This window comes from Eucyclogobius newberryi, unplaced genomic scaffold, assembly GCF_026437365.1.
Source record: "Eucyclogobius newberryi isolate DKJ021-1_F unplaced genomic scaffold, fEucNew1.0.hap1 SCAF_2, whole genome shotgun sequence".
NCBI classification, from domain to species: Eukaryota; Metazoa; Chordata; class Actinopteri; order Gobiiformes; family Gobiidae; genus Eucyclogobius; species Eucyclogobius newberryi.
The window spans coordinates 5,663,788-5,682,103 of NW_027315834.1; the positions used below are offsets into that span (position 1 = coordinate 5,663,788).

General features: G+C 39.5%; 1 protein-coding gene across 2 annotated transcripts in view; it reads left to right on the plus strand.

The window, feature by feature from the left end:
• Positions 1 to 18,316, plus strand: part of plxna4 (plexin A4) — a 313,531-nt gene that overhangs the window by 37,994 nt on the left and 257,221 nt on the right. For both annotated transcript variants that reach the window (XM_072454782.1, XM_072454783.1), the window contains exon 3: positions 4,213 to 4,395. In XM_072454782.1, the coding sequence (XP_072310883.1) occupies positions 4,213 to 4,395 (183 nt within the window). The remainder of the gene's footprint in view (positions 1 to 4,212; positions 4,396 to 18,316) is intronic.

An 18,316-nucleotide genomic window follows, 5' to 3' on the forward strand; every position in this document is an offset into this window, starting at 1 on the left:
ACTTTTGTACCAATCTGCTCCAGTGAACCAGTTAAACAGGCCATAGTTCTATCTATATCTAAATAATGAACAAATAGGACATGCCCCTCATAATGAAAAAACATTTACCTACATACTTTAAACAGTTGCGCCATAAAATATGTTAAAAAGTCAACAAAGTTAACCTTTACAAGCAATACAAACCCAGATTAGGACGTACATCAGAGAGCTTTGTGGAGGGGGCTTTGAGTCATTTTGGACCTGTGTTTGTTGCGCCTTCTCCTCCTTTCCTCCTCTCCTCCTCTCCTCCTCTCCTCCTTTCCTCCTCTCCTCCTCTCCTCCTCTCCTCCTCTCCTCCTCTCGCCTCATATCGGCCGATCCCTCACCCGGTCCAGAAGAGAGACCCCTTTGTGTGGGTGCTGGCACTGGGACAGAGCCTCAAAGATGGATATAGCTGACAGTGACCTGATTCTGCCTTACTGCTTTGGCTGAAATCCAAATACTCCTCTCGCTCTACTCTGTCGTCCCGTCGTTAGGGACAACCAGTCATTTTTATGCACTGTTACTACACTTGGCTGCACATGTACTCCAAAATTTAAACACATCTGGGTGCTACTACAGAATGTAATGGGATTCATTGTTGGACATAAAAAAAGCAGATCAAAATTGTGCCAGTGTAATAACAAGTACAGAGCTTTGAATGTGACTTCTTTGAATCGAAAGTGTAATTAAACAGTATTGTCTTTTGAAGATGTTGGCAGTTCAAAAATGACTGTTAGCATCTGTGGCAAAAGCTAGTTATCACATAATTGAAGGCAGATGAGGTCTTACTTTCAACCACTAAAACACAAATGTTTAAAATTAAGGCTGCAACGATTAATCGACTAATATAGAAAATAGTTATAGTATGTGTATTTTGATAATTGTAAAAGTTATCTGGACTATACAGACTCTAAAACACATACAAAAGGACAGAGCATTTTATAACGATGACAGTGGCATTATTCATTCAAAATGTCAAAGAAGAATAAATAATTTAGTTGATAATATACTTTATTCTTAAATATTCTCTCCCTTGAAGCCTTCAGTCACCACAGTTCTATGTTTATTTGGTTGATAATGTACTTAAAAGTTTCAAAATACATTCATAATATCATCCTAATAATAATCTAGTGGACAACTAAAATTATGTTTAGTTGTAGCCCTATTATAACTACTGCATGTCTTTAGATTATGTATTAAAAAGAATATTTCTTTTTTATTTCTGACATATTGAGAACTTTGCCAGGCAGAGATTCATTTATTGCATACTGGTAGAAAAGCACTATATTTAAAAAGCACAACATTTGATATTCATGACCGTAAACACCACAGCTAAAGCCGTGCGTGATTGTCTGCAGCACGTCCTTTGTCTCTATCGGTCTATTGTCTCCGTTTTGCCCTTATAATAAGCTGACACGATCTTGACCCATTTTCAGGTCATGGGTATTGATCATTCCCACCACTTCGCATGACCCGCTCACATAATGGTGTAGCCCGGAGCTGGATGTGGCTCGGACCAGCCGTGGTCTGTTCGTCCAATGAAAGCACAGCCCATATTTCCTGTGCGGCTCAGTGTGAAGCTTCTGACCGGCAGTGCATTTGGAAAAAGGTCGCCTCCAGATACTGCCATAGAAAATTCACCCAATAATGCATATCACACGTTTAACAAGACACTATATTTATTTTCATGTAATTAGCCAGGATGTGTTTTTCACCTCAACACACAGCGAATAACATGCTTGTCTTATATCACAGTGTTAACAATAATGGTGACCATACCTACCCAAACACAAGTACCTTTTTATAGTTTGAAGTAGAGTTGTAAGTCGATTAATCGGTTGATAGTGAATGTATAAATGGTTTATATGGATTACAGCAGAAAGGTGAAGACATGACGTGAGTTAGTTGGAGATTTATGAATGAATTGTGACTGTATTTTGCGTTTTTACATACAATTACACAATTTACGAATACTTTTCTTTTCTTGTGAGTGCACTTTGAGTCAAATATATGGCTGAATTATAATCGGTGGAATTGATGAACCAAGAATTCCTTTTGTTGATTACACCCCTAGTTTAGAGGTAATTTTATTCAGTTTGCTTAACAAACCACGACACATCTGAACGTAAATACCTTTGTAGTCTGTATACAAAAGACTGCGTTTCATCACTGACCCATCAAAAAAGTTTCATAACAACATTACATTTACTGTTTACTAAAGCAGTGTTTTAACTAACCACATTTTAAAACTCCAAACCACTGGGAACATGTACATTTTCTCATGAATATGATTTTATATGTGTTTTCCAGTTTTCCAAACACACATAGGGTTTATTCCATTTTTGGGTTCTCAGTGTGCTTTTTTTATGAATAGCTTTTGTCCTCCAAGTTACCATTTGCGTTGCCAAGCTATTAATCAAGCGAGGGCTGGCTCTGTTTTGAAGTCAGTGTGTTTCGAATTCATCCATACGCGGAGCATAATGACCAATCCGCACAACCATTATACTTTATCAAAACCTATAAATCATTTTGCCCACAGTGAGAACGCCCAGCAGGAGAAGTCCAGGGACCAGCGCACAAAGCATATAGCAACTGTTAACATATTTGGTTTGTTTTTGTTGTCAATGCAGTCATAATCATAATTGCCAAAAAATAATCAATTACATAAGGACAAGTTTCAGAAGCGTAGGTGGGTAGAAGAATTATAATTGTACCCGAGTGAGCTGCCCATGGATAAATCACAAGTAATGTAATTATTAATGATTATATGTACTTAACTGTGCAATATATACCTTTCTAACGACTGCCAACTACTTGTCTACATGAATATATCATTGTTTAATATGGCAACTTGTGGAAAGACAAATCCCGTGGTCAATGAAAAGATGTGTTTGAGAAGGGTCAGATCATTGGCATGCAGCAGAGAAAACATTTGAAGAGAAGCAGAAACGAATCTACTACAGGTCTGAACCCCAGTGAGAGTGTTTGGAGCTGGAGAAGGCTTTGTGCAGTGGTCATTCTCTCTCCATCATCAATACAAGATGGTGAAAAATAATAACACACTGGATGGAAATAAATTTGAGGTGCCTGCTTTGTGAGTTTGAGACCTCTAATGTAGGCTGATTGTGGCGGTTAAGGGTTCCCTCAGAGTGGTTTGCAATGACCTGATAGTAGTAAGCACATTTCCATTAATAGTTCCGTTAGCCAGTGCAAATCTGCCATCTTTATCGTTTATCGTGTTTAAAACTCTCTTCAAAAGCTACTCGACTTGAAACTACTATAGCCACTCCCCTTTTAAGACATTTTCAGACTTTCCGTGCCCTAAATTTCATAAATCATTCAGTCATTTGACTCAGAGCTGTATGACAAAGCTGCATGCCTCCTCTTTTTTATTTCGCCCAATTCACGTTGAATCATTTCACTCTGAGGATCTTGCTGCTTTCGTTTTCTGCTGGAGCTGTTTTGCTGGTGGACGGTGGGGAATTGGGCCTGACAGTACAGCCTCTGGCACTCTTACTGAGCCGGAGCCTGACTACTGCAGTCCACTCCCATCTTCATATTTCATTTATTATAAATATTAATGCTGTATGCTATGTCTTGGATTTGAACCAGGAGCGACAGAACATGCATAGAAAATGAAAATATTACTTCCCACACAATAAATCTGTTCTTCTACTAGTTCAGTTGTGATGGTGCATGTCTTAAATCCTTATTTCTAATGTGTTCTACCAGTGCAGTTCAAACAAAAGTGGAAGAAGTACTCACATTTGGTAACGACAGATACTGTACAGGTTGCTCCTTTCAAATAAGCAAAAAAAGGAAAAATATTTAAGTATATGCTTTGAGAGAAAAAAGTATTTTGCAGAGATATTTGTAAAATGTGGTCCTGTAAAATAAATTGAAAAGAAAAAGTACAGACACCTAAAGATTTTACTTAATTGCAGGCTTTTTATCTTTGTAAAACTAATAATAGAGCATTTGGAAAACAACAAAAGCAACAAAATAACATAATTGGATGAAAAACACCTTGAAAAATATTCTTACAATGATTGATCGCCCCTCTCCACAGATCTGACTTGTAACTTGGCCTTGTATCATCATTTGCTTGTCTTCATCACTTTGACTCTGTACTTTGAAACCTTCAAGACTCCAGTTGTTCAAATTGACTCATCATTTTGTCCCTTTTCTCAGCTTCTGACCATCGACGACGACTTTTGCGGACTCGACATGAACGCGCCTCTGGGCGTGTCCGAGATGGTGCGCGGGAAGCCTCTTTACACCGAAGCCGCCGACAAAATGACGTCCGTTATCGGCTACGTCTACAAGAACCACTCGCTGGTCTTCGTGGGCACCAAGAGCGGACGCGTCAAGAAGGTAAGCTAAAAAATATAACACCCCGGACAGCGTTTTGTCATGAATGGGCCGAATGCGTGCGGATGGCGGATGCGGTGAAAGATTGAGTTTACGGCGAGTAAGGCTTGGGAATTTGGGACCGCTGGACCCCAGGATAGATAGTAGCAGGGAGGCAGATTGACTTTCAGGAGAGGCAGCTGAGTCGGCTGGTTTGGCGGAAAGAACGAGGTGTGCATTGCCTGAAAGAGGAATTGGAGGAAGTGTGGAGTGAATTGAAGTTACTTTTCGACAGAACGCGGATCAAGAAAGCTCCTGAGGGGGTTTAGGACCTGGGGCCAAACCTATCTGATGTCTGCAAACAGCCTTCTCATTTTCTACTCTCTACACATCGCATGCATTTGAAAAAAAAAACAACACACCAGCATCAAGAGTATCTGATGCACTTTCCCTTTACTTTGGACTTGTGTAAAATCAAACCCCCAGGGCCAGATTGTAGCCGACATCAGCGCCTTGCAGAAGTTGCGAGACAGCACATATCAGCATGTTGAAGAATTGATTAGATGAAGTTTCTGTCCATTTCTCCAGGCAGTTTGAGAGATGAAAATAGAGTGTAATACATCATTTATGAAGTAATTTATGTCACTGTCATTGTAAATAACTGTTTCTGACACGTATTTTGGGGTTTGAGTTGCTGCGGAGGATTAGATAGCATCATATTAGTTTCACGGGCGCAGTGGCACACAGTATTATCTACCAAACACGGGCCTGGGCTGTACAAGATATCACTTCTTTTAGTGGAATCAAAGTGTATAATATATATCTGGATTTCAAACATCATTCCTACTTTTGCTCTTCACTGTCCACGCGGAAAAGATTTTTGTTTGATGACCCCTATACCCATGTACAATAGTCCTGACCAGCCAATATACTGATTATTTGTGAATTTTGTGATATAGCAAGAAGAAATCCTTCTATATTTCGGTCACATTGATCCATAACTGTTTTTTCCTAGGTGTGGACTTGACTTGAGTCTCTATTTTGAGGACCCGAGATTTGATATAATAGACAAAGCCTTGGGACTTGACTTGGATTTGGAGCCTTGTGACTTGAGATGACAGGGTTTAATTTTATTCACCTTATTCCAGAAACTCATCTGGCCATTCCACGTTGTTAACAAAGGGCTAAAAAGCTTTGCATTGTTGACTTGTTGGTCACATGAACATTGGATATTTTACACACATTAGTCTACTTTAATTGCATGTTTTAGCAGGGGCTTTTCCCTCGTTCTCCACTTAAATTAATTAAGTTCCTGTTTGACCGGAAGTGCCATTATAACAACAAGAGTGCAGATCCGTGGAATAAAGAGGAAAAGGTGGGCGTAATACGGTGAATAGAAACAAACCCCTCCCTTCTTCTTTATTTGTAACCTGGACTTTATAAAGAGGGACCATCCAATAAAAATCTGGACATTGTGAAAATGTGAGCTGCATTCTGCAATTGGAGACCTTGGATCTTGACTTGGCCTTGACGAGGCTGTAGACCCCAAAACGATCCAATCTGATCACTGAAGATTTGAAGCCACTCGGTTAAATTCGCACAGCCTTTTAACTGTAGTCTTACTATCATAGAAATGGCACTTTCAACTGTAACTGAGGCTTTTTTCTGCAATAGGGGGAGTCTCCATCCAACCAGACCAATCTTTGCAAACCACATATTGATTTGCTCATTGTCCCTATGCAAACATCTCAGCCTTATAGAAATCATTGCGCGGGCTCACACTGTCTACTCAAGCGGCGATCAATACTCCGTGTTCGCAGTATGGCCGCTCACAAGGCCCATTACAATGCCATCCGCTCCTCCCATGTAGCACATAGCCCCGCCCACGTCATTACCCATATACCATTAGATGACATCACAGGCAATAAAAGACAACAACAAGACGATAAAAGGGCCCGCGCTTCAGTCCACCTTCTTCATCAGTGACTTTATAACCCCCGGCTAATGGATGTTGATTTATACACACGTCTTTTCCCCTATTTCCAATACCACAAACCCCCCCCATTCTTTTCTCTCTCGCTCTCTTCTCTGTTCCTTTTACTCCAACGGTTTGTCATACAATGTTTCACTCCTGTTTTCTTTCCCTAGCATTATTTCTTTATTTATCCTCCCGGAACTATCACGTCACCGCAAATAAATAAAGAAGTATTTCAATAAAAGGTAGTGGGTTTTAATGGAACGACCCAAATGATATTGTTGGGAGGCTTTTATTTATGACATCACGATATTGACCTTGGCAGGAAGTTGAGTGAGTTAAATTCAATTTGTCTTTGAAAGGGGTTTTATGTAATGACAAAAAGCCGGCTTTAGGCACGTTTCGGTCACAGCGGTACTTGAAATAGTTGTGAAGATCAATAAGCACTTCGGTTATTGATATCTATTGAAGTGAATTCATTGGGTGACACAAGCACTGTAGAGGTACTCCTGACTAAAATCCTAACCAAACAGGTCACATTTTAAACAGATCTTGGAGAATTGTCAAAGAATGAAACAGGCCTATGAACTCACAAACTAACAATCACAATCACGTACGTATCAGAACAGGTTTGAACAGATGTAGACTACAAGGTTAGCAGTTTGTATGCAGAATAAGGTGTAGAGTTGTGTGTTGTTTTTGGAGATATGAAGTTAATGGAGCAACACCACTGAATTTGATACTCTGATGCATATTATTGTATTATGAGAGCAATACTCTAGTTTATATCTGAAGCCCTATTATGGTTTTAACTAAAAAGCTAGTGGGTTGACTCGTAGTTTCTGAAACACCGCTCCGTGTCCTGATCTGCTGCCAGCGGGAGCAGGAAAGGTTCAAGCCGGGGTCAAGTGCGGAGCGGGTGGTACAGCGCACAGTCATTAAGGACCAAATCAGAGCGCATTTTAACCAGGAGGCTTTAATGCAACTGCTATATTCCATGATCAGCCGATTGATCGGAGCATCTTCGTACCCACATAAGCCAAGATGAATTCTCAAGAAAAAAAATCCTGCCATTTGACCTTTACTCTTGAATCTCTCAGAAACCTTTCGAGACTGTGCACGTACAGCGCTCCGTTCCTGCCTGCTCACTCGCACTTTGCAGCCACTCTACCTGTCTAACCCTCTGCTCTGCTCCGCTCGTAATTCCTCCCGTGGCTCTCCTTCATCTGTCCAGCTCGTGTCTTCCATAGCACGGCTGAGTGGAGCTTCTCTGAGAGCTCTTTGATGGCTACCTGCTGCCACTGGAAGTGAACGGAGCATATGGCTTCTGTCAGCCTGTCCGCTGGTCAGTTTGTGTGCGCTGGTCTGTGGGCTATGGAGGAGATGGAGATGAAAAGCAAGTGGAAGGGTAAGGTTTAAACCCTCTTAGTGCGGGTCAGTGCGCAGTGCCAGGTCAAATGGAAAACCTAGCCCCCCTGCAAGGTGAAGATTTGGTTCATGGTCGCCTGAAAGCAAGAGAAGGGTTCAGTTAAGCGTCACGTTCACAGAGTGTACAGTAAACAGCAGGCATCAGGAAACAAACTAAAGTAGGGCTTAACGGTCTGAGAAAAAACACATCTAATTGCAATTTTTGTGATGATTGCATTTCAGTTCGCTATTTATTTATTTTTCAATGATGTAGTTAAGAATATGTTGAAATGAACAAACAGAATCACATTTCAAAACATGTTTGTAGAGGTCTAAGCTGCATAATTAGCATATTTTCTACATAACAACATTTGGTTTCTGCACTAATGTCCTCAAATCAAAACGGATATGTGATACCAATACCACAATGATGACATTAAACACAAATCAAACACAGACAATAAAATATTATTTTCTATACAAAATAGTCTCACTTCTGTTTTAAATCAAGACCATTCTAAAACCATCCTGGAAAGGTCCAAAATGTGTTCTATTTATGGTTTTTTTTTTAGAATCAATACATAAATTATGGTACTAATTAGTATCTGAACAAAAGTATTCTTGCTCAACTTTTTATTATTGCGTCCTTCCAATCATTCTGACCATCCAAATTGTGCTTTTGATTCGATTACAATCAATCCTGCAGCCCACGAACTAGCTAATAAAAGGCCATGAGAAGAAATGTAGAGGAAGGGTTCAAAAGACGGAGGAGATGAGATTGAGGGCATCCCACGGAGGTGCTAATGCATCCCTCCTCTGTCCGTCCCATCGGGGGAGCTTTGGCGCTCAATACAATGAGCAGCTAACCTTGAACTCAACACTGAATCAGAAACGGGCAAAGCATGTCAAGCTCAGAACATGGAGCAGGCGAAGGGAGCTGAGGACGCTGACAATCTGTGCTCGGAGTGGATTCAGATGATGGTCAGGTATTGTATATTAAGCGCTGTTTGTTAGATTTATTTATTGAAAATGTATGTAGCAGAGAAACACAATAACATGCGTTAAAATTATAAAACGTTCCCATAAAAGCTAGTATTATTAATATGCAACATGTAATTAAATATATATTTGATATTAAAAAGACACACATACAGTCTATTTTGTATTCTTAGTTAGGTATGTCCCCTACCACACCAGTAGAAAATATTATATATATATATATATATATATATATATATATATATATATATATATATATATTTTAAACTTTTATTTCTGTTTATTCTGCTATGTCCCTGTGTTTTACTAAGAAAATATGGAGCAAATTGTCTAGAAAAAACAGCAGATATGAGTAATAAGAGTAATATAGACGTTTCTGTTCATTCTGTTTTTAATCTAGTTTTAATTATAGATATATATATATAGATAGATAGATATACAAATTAGGCTTATATTTTAAGTATACAAATAAATCAAATGCATAGTTCCAAGGGTCATTCAGAAACCCAACATGTTATGTCAAGTTGGAAGTGTTTCGTGGCATTATTTGTCTCGCATTTATTCCATTACAGTTTCCATCCATCCATCCATTTTCTACCGCCTGTTCCCTTTCGGGGTCGCGGGTCATTGCTTTAAAATACCTAAAGAAAACCATGCGTTCTTACTGTGAGCGGTAAAGCTGGGGAAAAGTGCGCACCTTTAAATCTCAACTGGCAAATGAAGAACATTGCAATATGTGTGTAAATAATCTGTTTTTTTGCAGATAAATGGAGTGGGCGCTTTGGTAGAAGATTGTCATTGCAGTGGACTGGTCCCATATGTTTTTGTGGCTCGATGGCAGCCTCGTATTTGCATGTGAGCTGTACGTGTCTCTGCATGTTTGCCTGATGGGTTGGTTAGCCCCAGACGCAGAATATTGAAATGGGTTGAGTCGAGCCGCGGTCAGTGGAGCAGAGGATTAACTGCTTAGAGCTAATGATGAAATATGCCCGAGGATAGAAAGCCGTGTGAAAATGTATTTATATCTGCAGTGTACAGTAGGTCGCACAGTCGCACAAATCCAAGCAAAGTGGGGAAGTAGGCAACACTGTAGTCAAATCAAGTAGAAGTAGTGATCCAATGATTTGTCTGAATGAGAGTGAAAATGTGAGACTAAAATGTCATAAAACTCCATTATCCATAGAACAAGGATAATTAAAATGCTTTTTTTTTTTACATTACACACATTTTCAACACACAATTGTAGTGCTTTCTTTATGTTACCATATTGGCTTATATTAGTTCAGAGGGAACAGTCAATTATTTTCTTCTTAATGTGATTTCTTTAACTTATCTAGTTTCGTTACTAGTTTTAGCATTGATTAGTATCTGACGTCCGATACTACTGACCACCCTAGTCCAAGTCATGTTTGATTTTCATCTGTAGTAAGCCAGAAAGAAAGAGAGAAAGAAGAGTATTTAGTGTATTCTTACTTCAAATGACGTTCAATTACAGCCAGGTGATGAAAGGTTTCTCCCCTCTTAACCCAACACATATGGACACATCCGGACACATCTGGACACATCCGGACACATCTGGACACATCTGGACACTTCCGGACACATCTGGACACTTCTCGACACCTGTCTCCTCTGTTTGACCCGTTCACAGAGTTGCACTATTACTAAACATCTGCAGTGTCGGGTCGTTTAATATTGCAGACTCAACGCTACTCCACTGTTTGGGTATTCCTCAGCAGTGCAATGCGTTTCCTCGGCAGTGCGCTTGTGTTGGTGCTCTCACTTCGGCGTATGCGGTCTTCTTCACATTAGCTTCAGTGGCGGGTTGCCATGGCAGCACAGTCAGCTCCAATGCACCGGGTGAATGTATAGTAGGCACAAGGCATCGGCTTCATTCAAGTCCCAATATAGGGCCACATTGTGTTTCCTCACAGCTGACTGAGCAAAATACTACTGGGTTTAGCACTGTGGCTTTACCGTATTAAGGCTTGTGTGATAGTGAGATTAGTTGGCTGGTACTTTCTGATCTATATATATTTAAATAAAGACAAAATTAACAATTTACTATTCTTACATGTTGTCTTGGTTCATAGTATTTCACTTAGATCAGTTTTGGGTCAAACAAACAGGGCTATTACAATGTAAGTCAGGCATTTCCAAGGTGCCAAATTAAAAAAAATCTCCCTTTTATAAAGCCAATATCAAGCTTAATTTAGAATTACCTATTCATATTCTAAGCCTGGATAAAGGTCTAACCGTGCTAAATTCACCCATGTATTGACCATTTTTCTCTGACCCCGAGCGACCTTCTGCTTCATCTGTGTTTCAACATGGTGCAAATAATTGACAAAAAATTCCCAGTTCATAGCTCATTGTACTGGACTCTGCTCAGGTCCAGTTCCAGGATACTAACATTCCAAACGTTGTTGTTTTCTTCTAAAATGCGTGTCAAAATGTGTCAGCAGTGATTGTGTATAAATGTATTGTCTTTGCAGTTTGATTGTATATTTTGGTCATTTTTGATGTGGGACTGTGCCCATGCACTCAGGCACACTCACTATATTAATGCTGAGGAATGTAAAACTGTGTCCCTTTTAAAAACATTGAAATATATAATTAGATTTAGAATATTCACATGGTCTTCGTTGTAGAATAGTATAATCGATATCAGACAATAGGTCAGAGATGATGTGACATGTTTCTGTCCGTCAGAAGTGTCAGTCGATGGCTCTTCCTAAGTAACACATCATCTCTTTCCTATTGTCCGATATTGATGAAACTATTAAGATATATCCTACTTCTGAATTATTAATTGCGATGACAATGCTGCTAGATTTCCATCACTCTCAAGCCCTTGGAAGGATAGGATATTACATCAAAGAAATGACCAATAGTCGTCGCGCCGCGCTGCGTTGTCGTGGGTGACATTGCTGAAGCGTGCGCCCCCACAGAAGGGCGCGGGCGGGACACCCACACGCAGAAATAGCAGCTCACCTCACTCGTGTCATTCAGGTGTATTTATAGATGTCATTGCCGCAGCTCGGCCCCTCCTTCCTTTCGCTGTCTCTTTATAATTGATGAGCTGCCAGAGGCTCAACCGCAACAATAACGCAGCGTGCCCCGGTAAGCTGCTGTGCACTGCAGGTCAGCTCTGTGTTTGCACGGGCACGAGCACCCGAGCGCCTGCACGGGACACGGCCGCTCTTAAAACTCTGCACTTTACCCAGCCTGAAGCCGCAAGTCAAAGTCCAAATTCACCTCTGTTCTATTGTTTGCTTGAATGTGTAATAATAGAGTTGTTTTAGGGTTCGTCCTGCGTTTCTTTACCTTTGAGTCGGGGCGATTTGGACAAAGTCAGTGTGTTTTGGTGTTTCCAGATATGGGCCATCCAATGCAAACAGGTTTTATCGCAGCCTGTGTTTGGCTCGATGCCCTCGCTGCGTCCAGTAGGAAGCGTCTGGCTCGGTCGGTTAAAGTGGCAGGTAAAATCAGGCTTGCATGACATTTGCAAGGCCCAACAAATAATGGAAAGCGCTCCCTTCTGTAGAGCAGCTGAGAATGCCCCGGGTCAGGACTGAGCGAGGGCATCGCCTGTCCCTGCTAAGGGCCAGTCTTTGAGTTTTGTTTTGCTTATTTTTAAAGGCATTAGCTCATTGACAATTACTATATTCTTTCAATATATCTTATCTTTCAAAAAATAATAGCTGGAATAAGATTTTTGGGACTCAATATTTATTGTGTGTACATTTTCTTTACAATCGTTGCGTTATATATTTTGTTGTACAATAGATTACATACATACATTGTATGTAATCTAATGTAATTGTAATGTAATGTATGTAATGTGAGCTGTAGAAGCTCAAAAATGTAACGTCTATGACAAATTATAGATATTAAATTAAGTAATAAAGTGTTTATTTTTGCTATTTGATTGTTGCAGCTCATGTTTTTGAACCATTCTATGCGTTACGATGATTGTGTCAATGGTATAAACTAGTTTCAATATTGTTGTTTGTTCTAGATCTAGCTTAAGCTGTGCTCTAGTTTCTTTTTGCACTGGGTCTCCAGAGCTCTAGTAAGGGTCTTGGACAGCAGAACCTAACTGGAAGATGAAGGGTTAGCCTGTTGGGCGCGAGTTGCCTTCTAGAGATTTATTACTAAGCATCTGAAAGTTCAAAGTTATTCTCTGTCCTTAATTGCAACTGAGAAAAGAGAGAAAAGACCCTCCAGATCTTGTACCAGGATTTCCGTCAGGAGTACATAGCTCTCCCATTACTCTGCATCATACGTCGTAAATACACTGGGAAACGGCGAAAGTAACTAAAACCTCGCACATTTCGTCATATTTTTGCTTCTACCTACGCAGTCCCAGTTCAGGAAGCAGGATGAAGTTAATAATCAGAGAAGAATCAGACTTTGTAGAGCTCGCCGAGAGCAGAGAGACCGTGACGGAAGGTGACGCGGTGCAGGGCGCGGGAGCCAGAGGGCGCCGCGCAGAAATGCAGTTTGATGTTCATTTGGCCCTCGTGAGTCGGCACCTATTGAGCAGAGCCTCAGCGCGCGGCGGCCCATTGAGCTGCAAGCCGTTTGAGTGCCTAGTCGCTGAACGCTGGAGCCGGCGAACGCATCGGGCGCAGAAGATGACTAACTCCACCTCATCCTCTCCGTTTATTCCATGCTGCAAAGGCAAAATGCACGCCGTGACTAGACGTGCTATAGTTGGTTCTGTAACAGTTATTTGTATCTCTGTGTAATCCCTCATTCGTCCAGGCGTGTTCCATAGTAGAAAAAGCTTCAGTTGTAGTCATCTGGACTCAGTTAGAAAAAATAGTGGTAAATGGGCTGGACTTACCACAGAATAGTATAAATATCGGAGTTCTCGACCTAAATTCTTTTATTGACAATGACTCTTGGATGAGAGTCGAAACGTCTATTTTTTCTAACTGAGTGCAGATGACTACAACTGAAGCTTTTTCTACTAAGTTATTTGTATCAATACTTTGTAGATATTTTGGTGGTATGTATACTGGCCATAGTTACATTTGACAAATTAACTTTCTACACAATCTGGAGCAAGTAAGTGCGTACTTTTAAAGTCTTTGCTTGGACAGCGTTCTCTCCGGACACATAATTGACTTCTGTGATTGTGGATGGATTTTTAAAAATCACTTTCCACATTCAGGCAAAAAACAAACAACACCTGAGAGAGGATTGAATTATTAATGACTGACTCCACTTCTTTAGAACGTAGAGGAATATACTTCAGAGTAGTGCTGTCACGAATACTAAAACGTTTAACTTCAATACTAGGCATTTGGCTCGATATTTGATACCAGTTTGGATACCGTAGTGAGACTAAAATGTCTTTGTGTTACCATGTTGTCTTATACCACTTCTGATTTAAAAACTGTTTGATTTTCCTCGAAGGAGTGTCTAGTTTCAATGCTTGTTTTAGTATTGGTTAGTATCTGCTTTTCAATACTTCAGAGTGATTTTAAAGCAATCAATTCATCGTTCCAGTTCAGTTCTGATGATAGTTTACACAGGAACAGGATCGTGCTCTTCCCCTAATAACAAGAAAACGTCACGTCCATCACTGTCCAGATGACTCTCCTTAGAACCCAAATTCAGTTTCAAAGCGGTCCATATTGGTGCGTCTTTTCCTTCCCCGTGACCATGTTGTTGTACTGCTGTCCGGTGAGAGATTCTGGCGCCGTCTGTGTTTCCACAAGCTGCTCAGTTTGTTGGGCTTTGCCAGACAGACACGGCGTCTGCAGCAAGCTGCTTCACAAACTTCCATAGCAGTTTTTTTTTGACGAGCGAAAGGCGACTTGAGGTAAAAATGCCAGTTTAGGATGTATAGAATTGTGAACAGGTTTCAGTATATTTACTTAATTAATGGTGCGGTTTAGTTTCGATGGCAGACAGGCAAAGCAATAACATCTACAAGTTACATATTATTGCACATTACGATGTATTAGCCACTCTAATTTGAAACATTATGAGCAAATAGTTTGAGAAATAGAACAAAATTACAAAATGTTAAATACTACATAAAGATATTGATTTGCTACAGGGCCGCAACTGATAGCTATTTTTTTTTTTTTTTTTTAGTTAGTTATTTTTCGATTATGTGACAAGATTATTTCTACTGTACATAAATATTTGCTCATCAAATAAAGCATGAAATATGGCAAGTGAAGGCTTCTAGATGGAGAATATTTACGAATAAAGTAAAGAAACTCTATAATGATGCTACTGTCGTCATTATTGTTGATCTTTATGAGTCGGATTGTTCTAGAGAACGAGCGCGATTATCAAAACACAATTACGATTATTTTAATAGTCGACTAGTTAGAATTAGAGTCGGACCTAATTAACTCCAAGGTAAGGTTATACTTCACTTTAGAGACATTTGTGCTTTGCATCTGACCCGCCCTTCATTGTCAGCGACCTTAAATCGTTCTTTCTCCGACTCTTCGCCTGAATGTTTGTCAGGAGAACTGCTACAACATGGCTAACTCATCGTCCCCGCTGTTTGCCCCGATAATTCACCTCACGCTCCATGCTAGCAGAGGTTAGGCATGTTCCCTATATGTTGCTACCTCCCCTTATCTCTTTAACAGCATTGCTCTCTGTAGTCGTAGTGATTTATGTTGGAGGACACATAAGGGCAGGTGAGCCCTCTGCCGCCGTCTCCTCTTCCTCTTCCTCGCTGCACAGAACCCGCCCGTAGCCAATCCCATCTCTCTGAACATCTCGAGGGGCGACCAGCGCCTTTCTCCCCCTCTCCTCCCCTCTCTCCCTCTCTACGATGTGTACAACCTGGGCTATACTACCGGCGATGGAGGCTGAAAGCAAGACAACACGTACTGTTGTTTCGTGAAGGAAAACACTCGACATTCAATGGGAACGTTACATTTTCTCTCTTTTAAGAAACTTTTCTTGTGGATTATGTTACAACTAAATAAAATAAATAAAAAAATAAAAAATAAAATAAATAAAATAAATAAAATAAATAAAATAAATAAAATAAATAAAATAAATAAAATAAATAAAATAAATAAAATAAAATAAATAAAATAAATAAAATAAATAAAATAAATAAAATAAATAAAATAAAATAAAATAAAATAAAATAAAATAAAATAAAATAAAAATAAATAAAACAAATTTAAACATACATAGATTGTACTGCAGTTGTTCTGTAGAAAATACAGCGGGTATAACTACCATGGTAATAGTATTAAGCTAGCGTTCTTCTCCGTATTTTTGTATCTACATCTTGTGAAATATAAGTCCTAAAGTCTGCATTTGCTCCTGTAGTATTTAATTAATTTATTGATTGCGTTGTATAGGGTGACAGACCATTGTAAGAAAGAAAATAAAGTTTTAATATTTTGTGGTTAAAAGTACACCATGTCACTATTCTGGAGAAATGAGCCATAAAAGGGCAGAAATATCACTTTACATACCATTTTTTTAATGCTCAGACATGACAAAAAACTGTGAGAGGAGTCGTCAAAGCAATAAATACCAGAATTCAGAATTATGAACGAGACTGCGAGGACTTCCAGGAAAGAAGCGCGAATAGGTCCCTAGGTCTGCGCATTTGACTTCCAGAGTTAAAAGTACGCTTCAAAGCCGTTTCAAAGACACAATGGCGTCGCAGACGGGGCGTCTGACAGCGCAATGGGATAAATAAATGGGAGAATAATTGTAAGAAATGCTGCCGGAGCTAAAGTGAAAAATAGGGCAAAGACAAATGCTCCACTTTCCCTCCAGTCCTGCTGCATTTCTCATCTGTCACTTCACTTTCTCAACGTAAACTCCAGCAGCTTTAATAAGTGGATTTTTATACCGACAAAAATAAACAGCCCTGGGGGATTTTGGGGGTGGTTCTACACACAGCACACAGAATGGTGATTGCCTTTATGCTGTGTGTGAGATTGGACTGGTTTGAGAAGAGAAAAGTGGACAGTGTTAATGTTGATGCTCTTAAATTGATGGGGTTGCATTGTTTGTTTTATTAGTAATTATAGAGCCTTTAAAATCCTCAGAATGTTTCAAATAACCAACATCAGATTTCAGTGCTAAGGGGGTTTGAGTAAAAAAAATATACAACAATTTGGAATTTTGCTTTTTTGTTACAAAGAATTGAAACATCCTATTTTATGGCCTCAAAATTATTGTTTGTGGTAAAGCATGTATTAAATCTGTACAGGGAACATGAAAAACAATTGTCGGGTCAATTTGTTTTTTATAATTTTGTTTTGTCAGGGGTTGGCAATATGACAAAAAAAAATGTTTTTTTGGAGCTGGGTCACAATTTGGATCACTCAGGCCATTGTCGATTATAACCAATAAAAGATTTTATAGTTTTAGTCAGCCAATCAAGCAAAACCGTTTCAGAAACACTATTCTTTAAATGTTTTAGTTTTAATAATTGGAAACTATTAGTATGTTGCTACAGTCCAGTATTTTCTCCACAACTTACTAGCCCTTAGTTTTGATCATTGGGTAAATATTTGTGTGCAGTCTGTTGATCTTACAAAGCTGCGATAAGTCTGCAGGCTTCACGTGACTGCAGCCGCTCCATCTGTCTGGATTCTTCAGATCTCACCTCGTTAGGCCATTACTGCAGCGGCGCCTCAGCTTCCTGCTCCTAAGATGGGCAAAGCGACCGCACCACTGGCCCGCTTTCATCTCCGCCAGCGACCTTCTATTGTCAGAGGAAGCAACTGGTCCAGCAATATCTCTGATGTTGGAGGATGCGTATTATGTTGCCCTGTTGTATCTCTGTCCGGTTTGGGAGTTAGACAAATGAAACAAATGAGCCAAATGTCAAAATTAGTCTTCTTGGTTTGGGTACATTTTGTGATAACTTGCACAGTGTTTTCTACATTAGTAGCAAAAAATAGAGATATTATCTAAGGTCCAGTTTTAGTGGGAGGTGTTAGCAGCTGAGAAATTGAAAAATAACATTACCAAGTTGGGAATCAATATTCATCTCATGGGGAATGATATTTTAGTGTCTTATGTCCCATTTGAAGGTACCAGTTCATTCATTGTTGTTTCATGCACTGCTTTTAACTAAACAATTTTTGATATTTTTAACATTTATAAAATATCAAAACTTTGAACATGACACAGAAAGGGAACATTCAAATATATATAAATGGATCTGCATAATGTCCTGTTGGACCAAAGTTTTCCCCAGTTAGACCAAAGTCTGTCAAATGTGTCCAGTTCCAAACAAAACTGTTTTCAGAATTAAAATACTGCCTGACATAGTAGTAAACATTTGAATGCTTTTCTCCTGCTGCTGTCGCCTGTAGCTGGTTCTCTGCACAGTGCATAAAGACTTTCTCATATTGAATATGAAACAACAGTCATTGATTTAATATTTACCAACTGCCAACATGTGTTCTGTAATTACCATTCTTGATGCACTGCAGTTATATCACAGTGTAACAAGACGTGTTACTGTATACTGCACATTTGACATTCAGTTTCCACTGTCCAAAGAGCTGTGAATATTCAAACGTGCAATAAAAACATAAA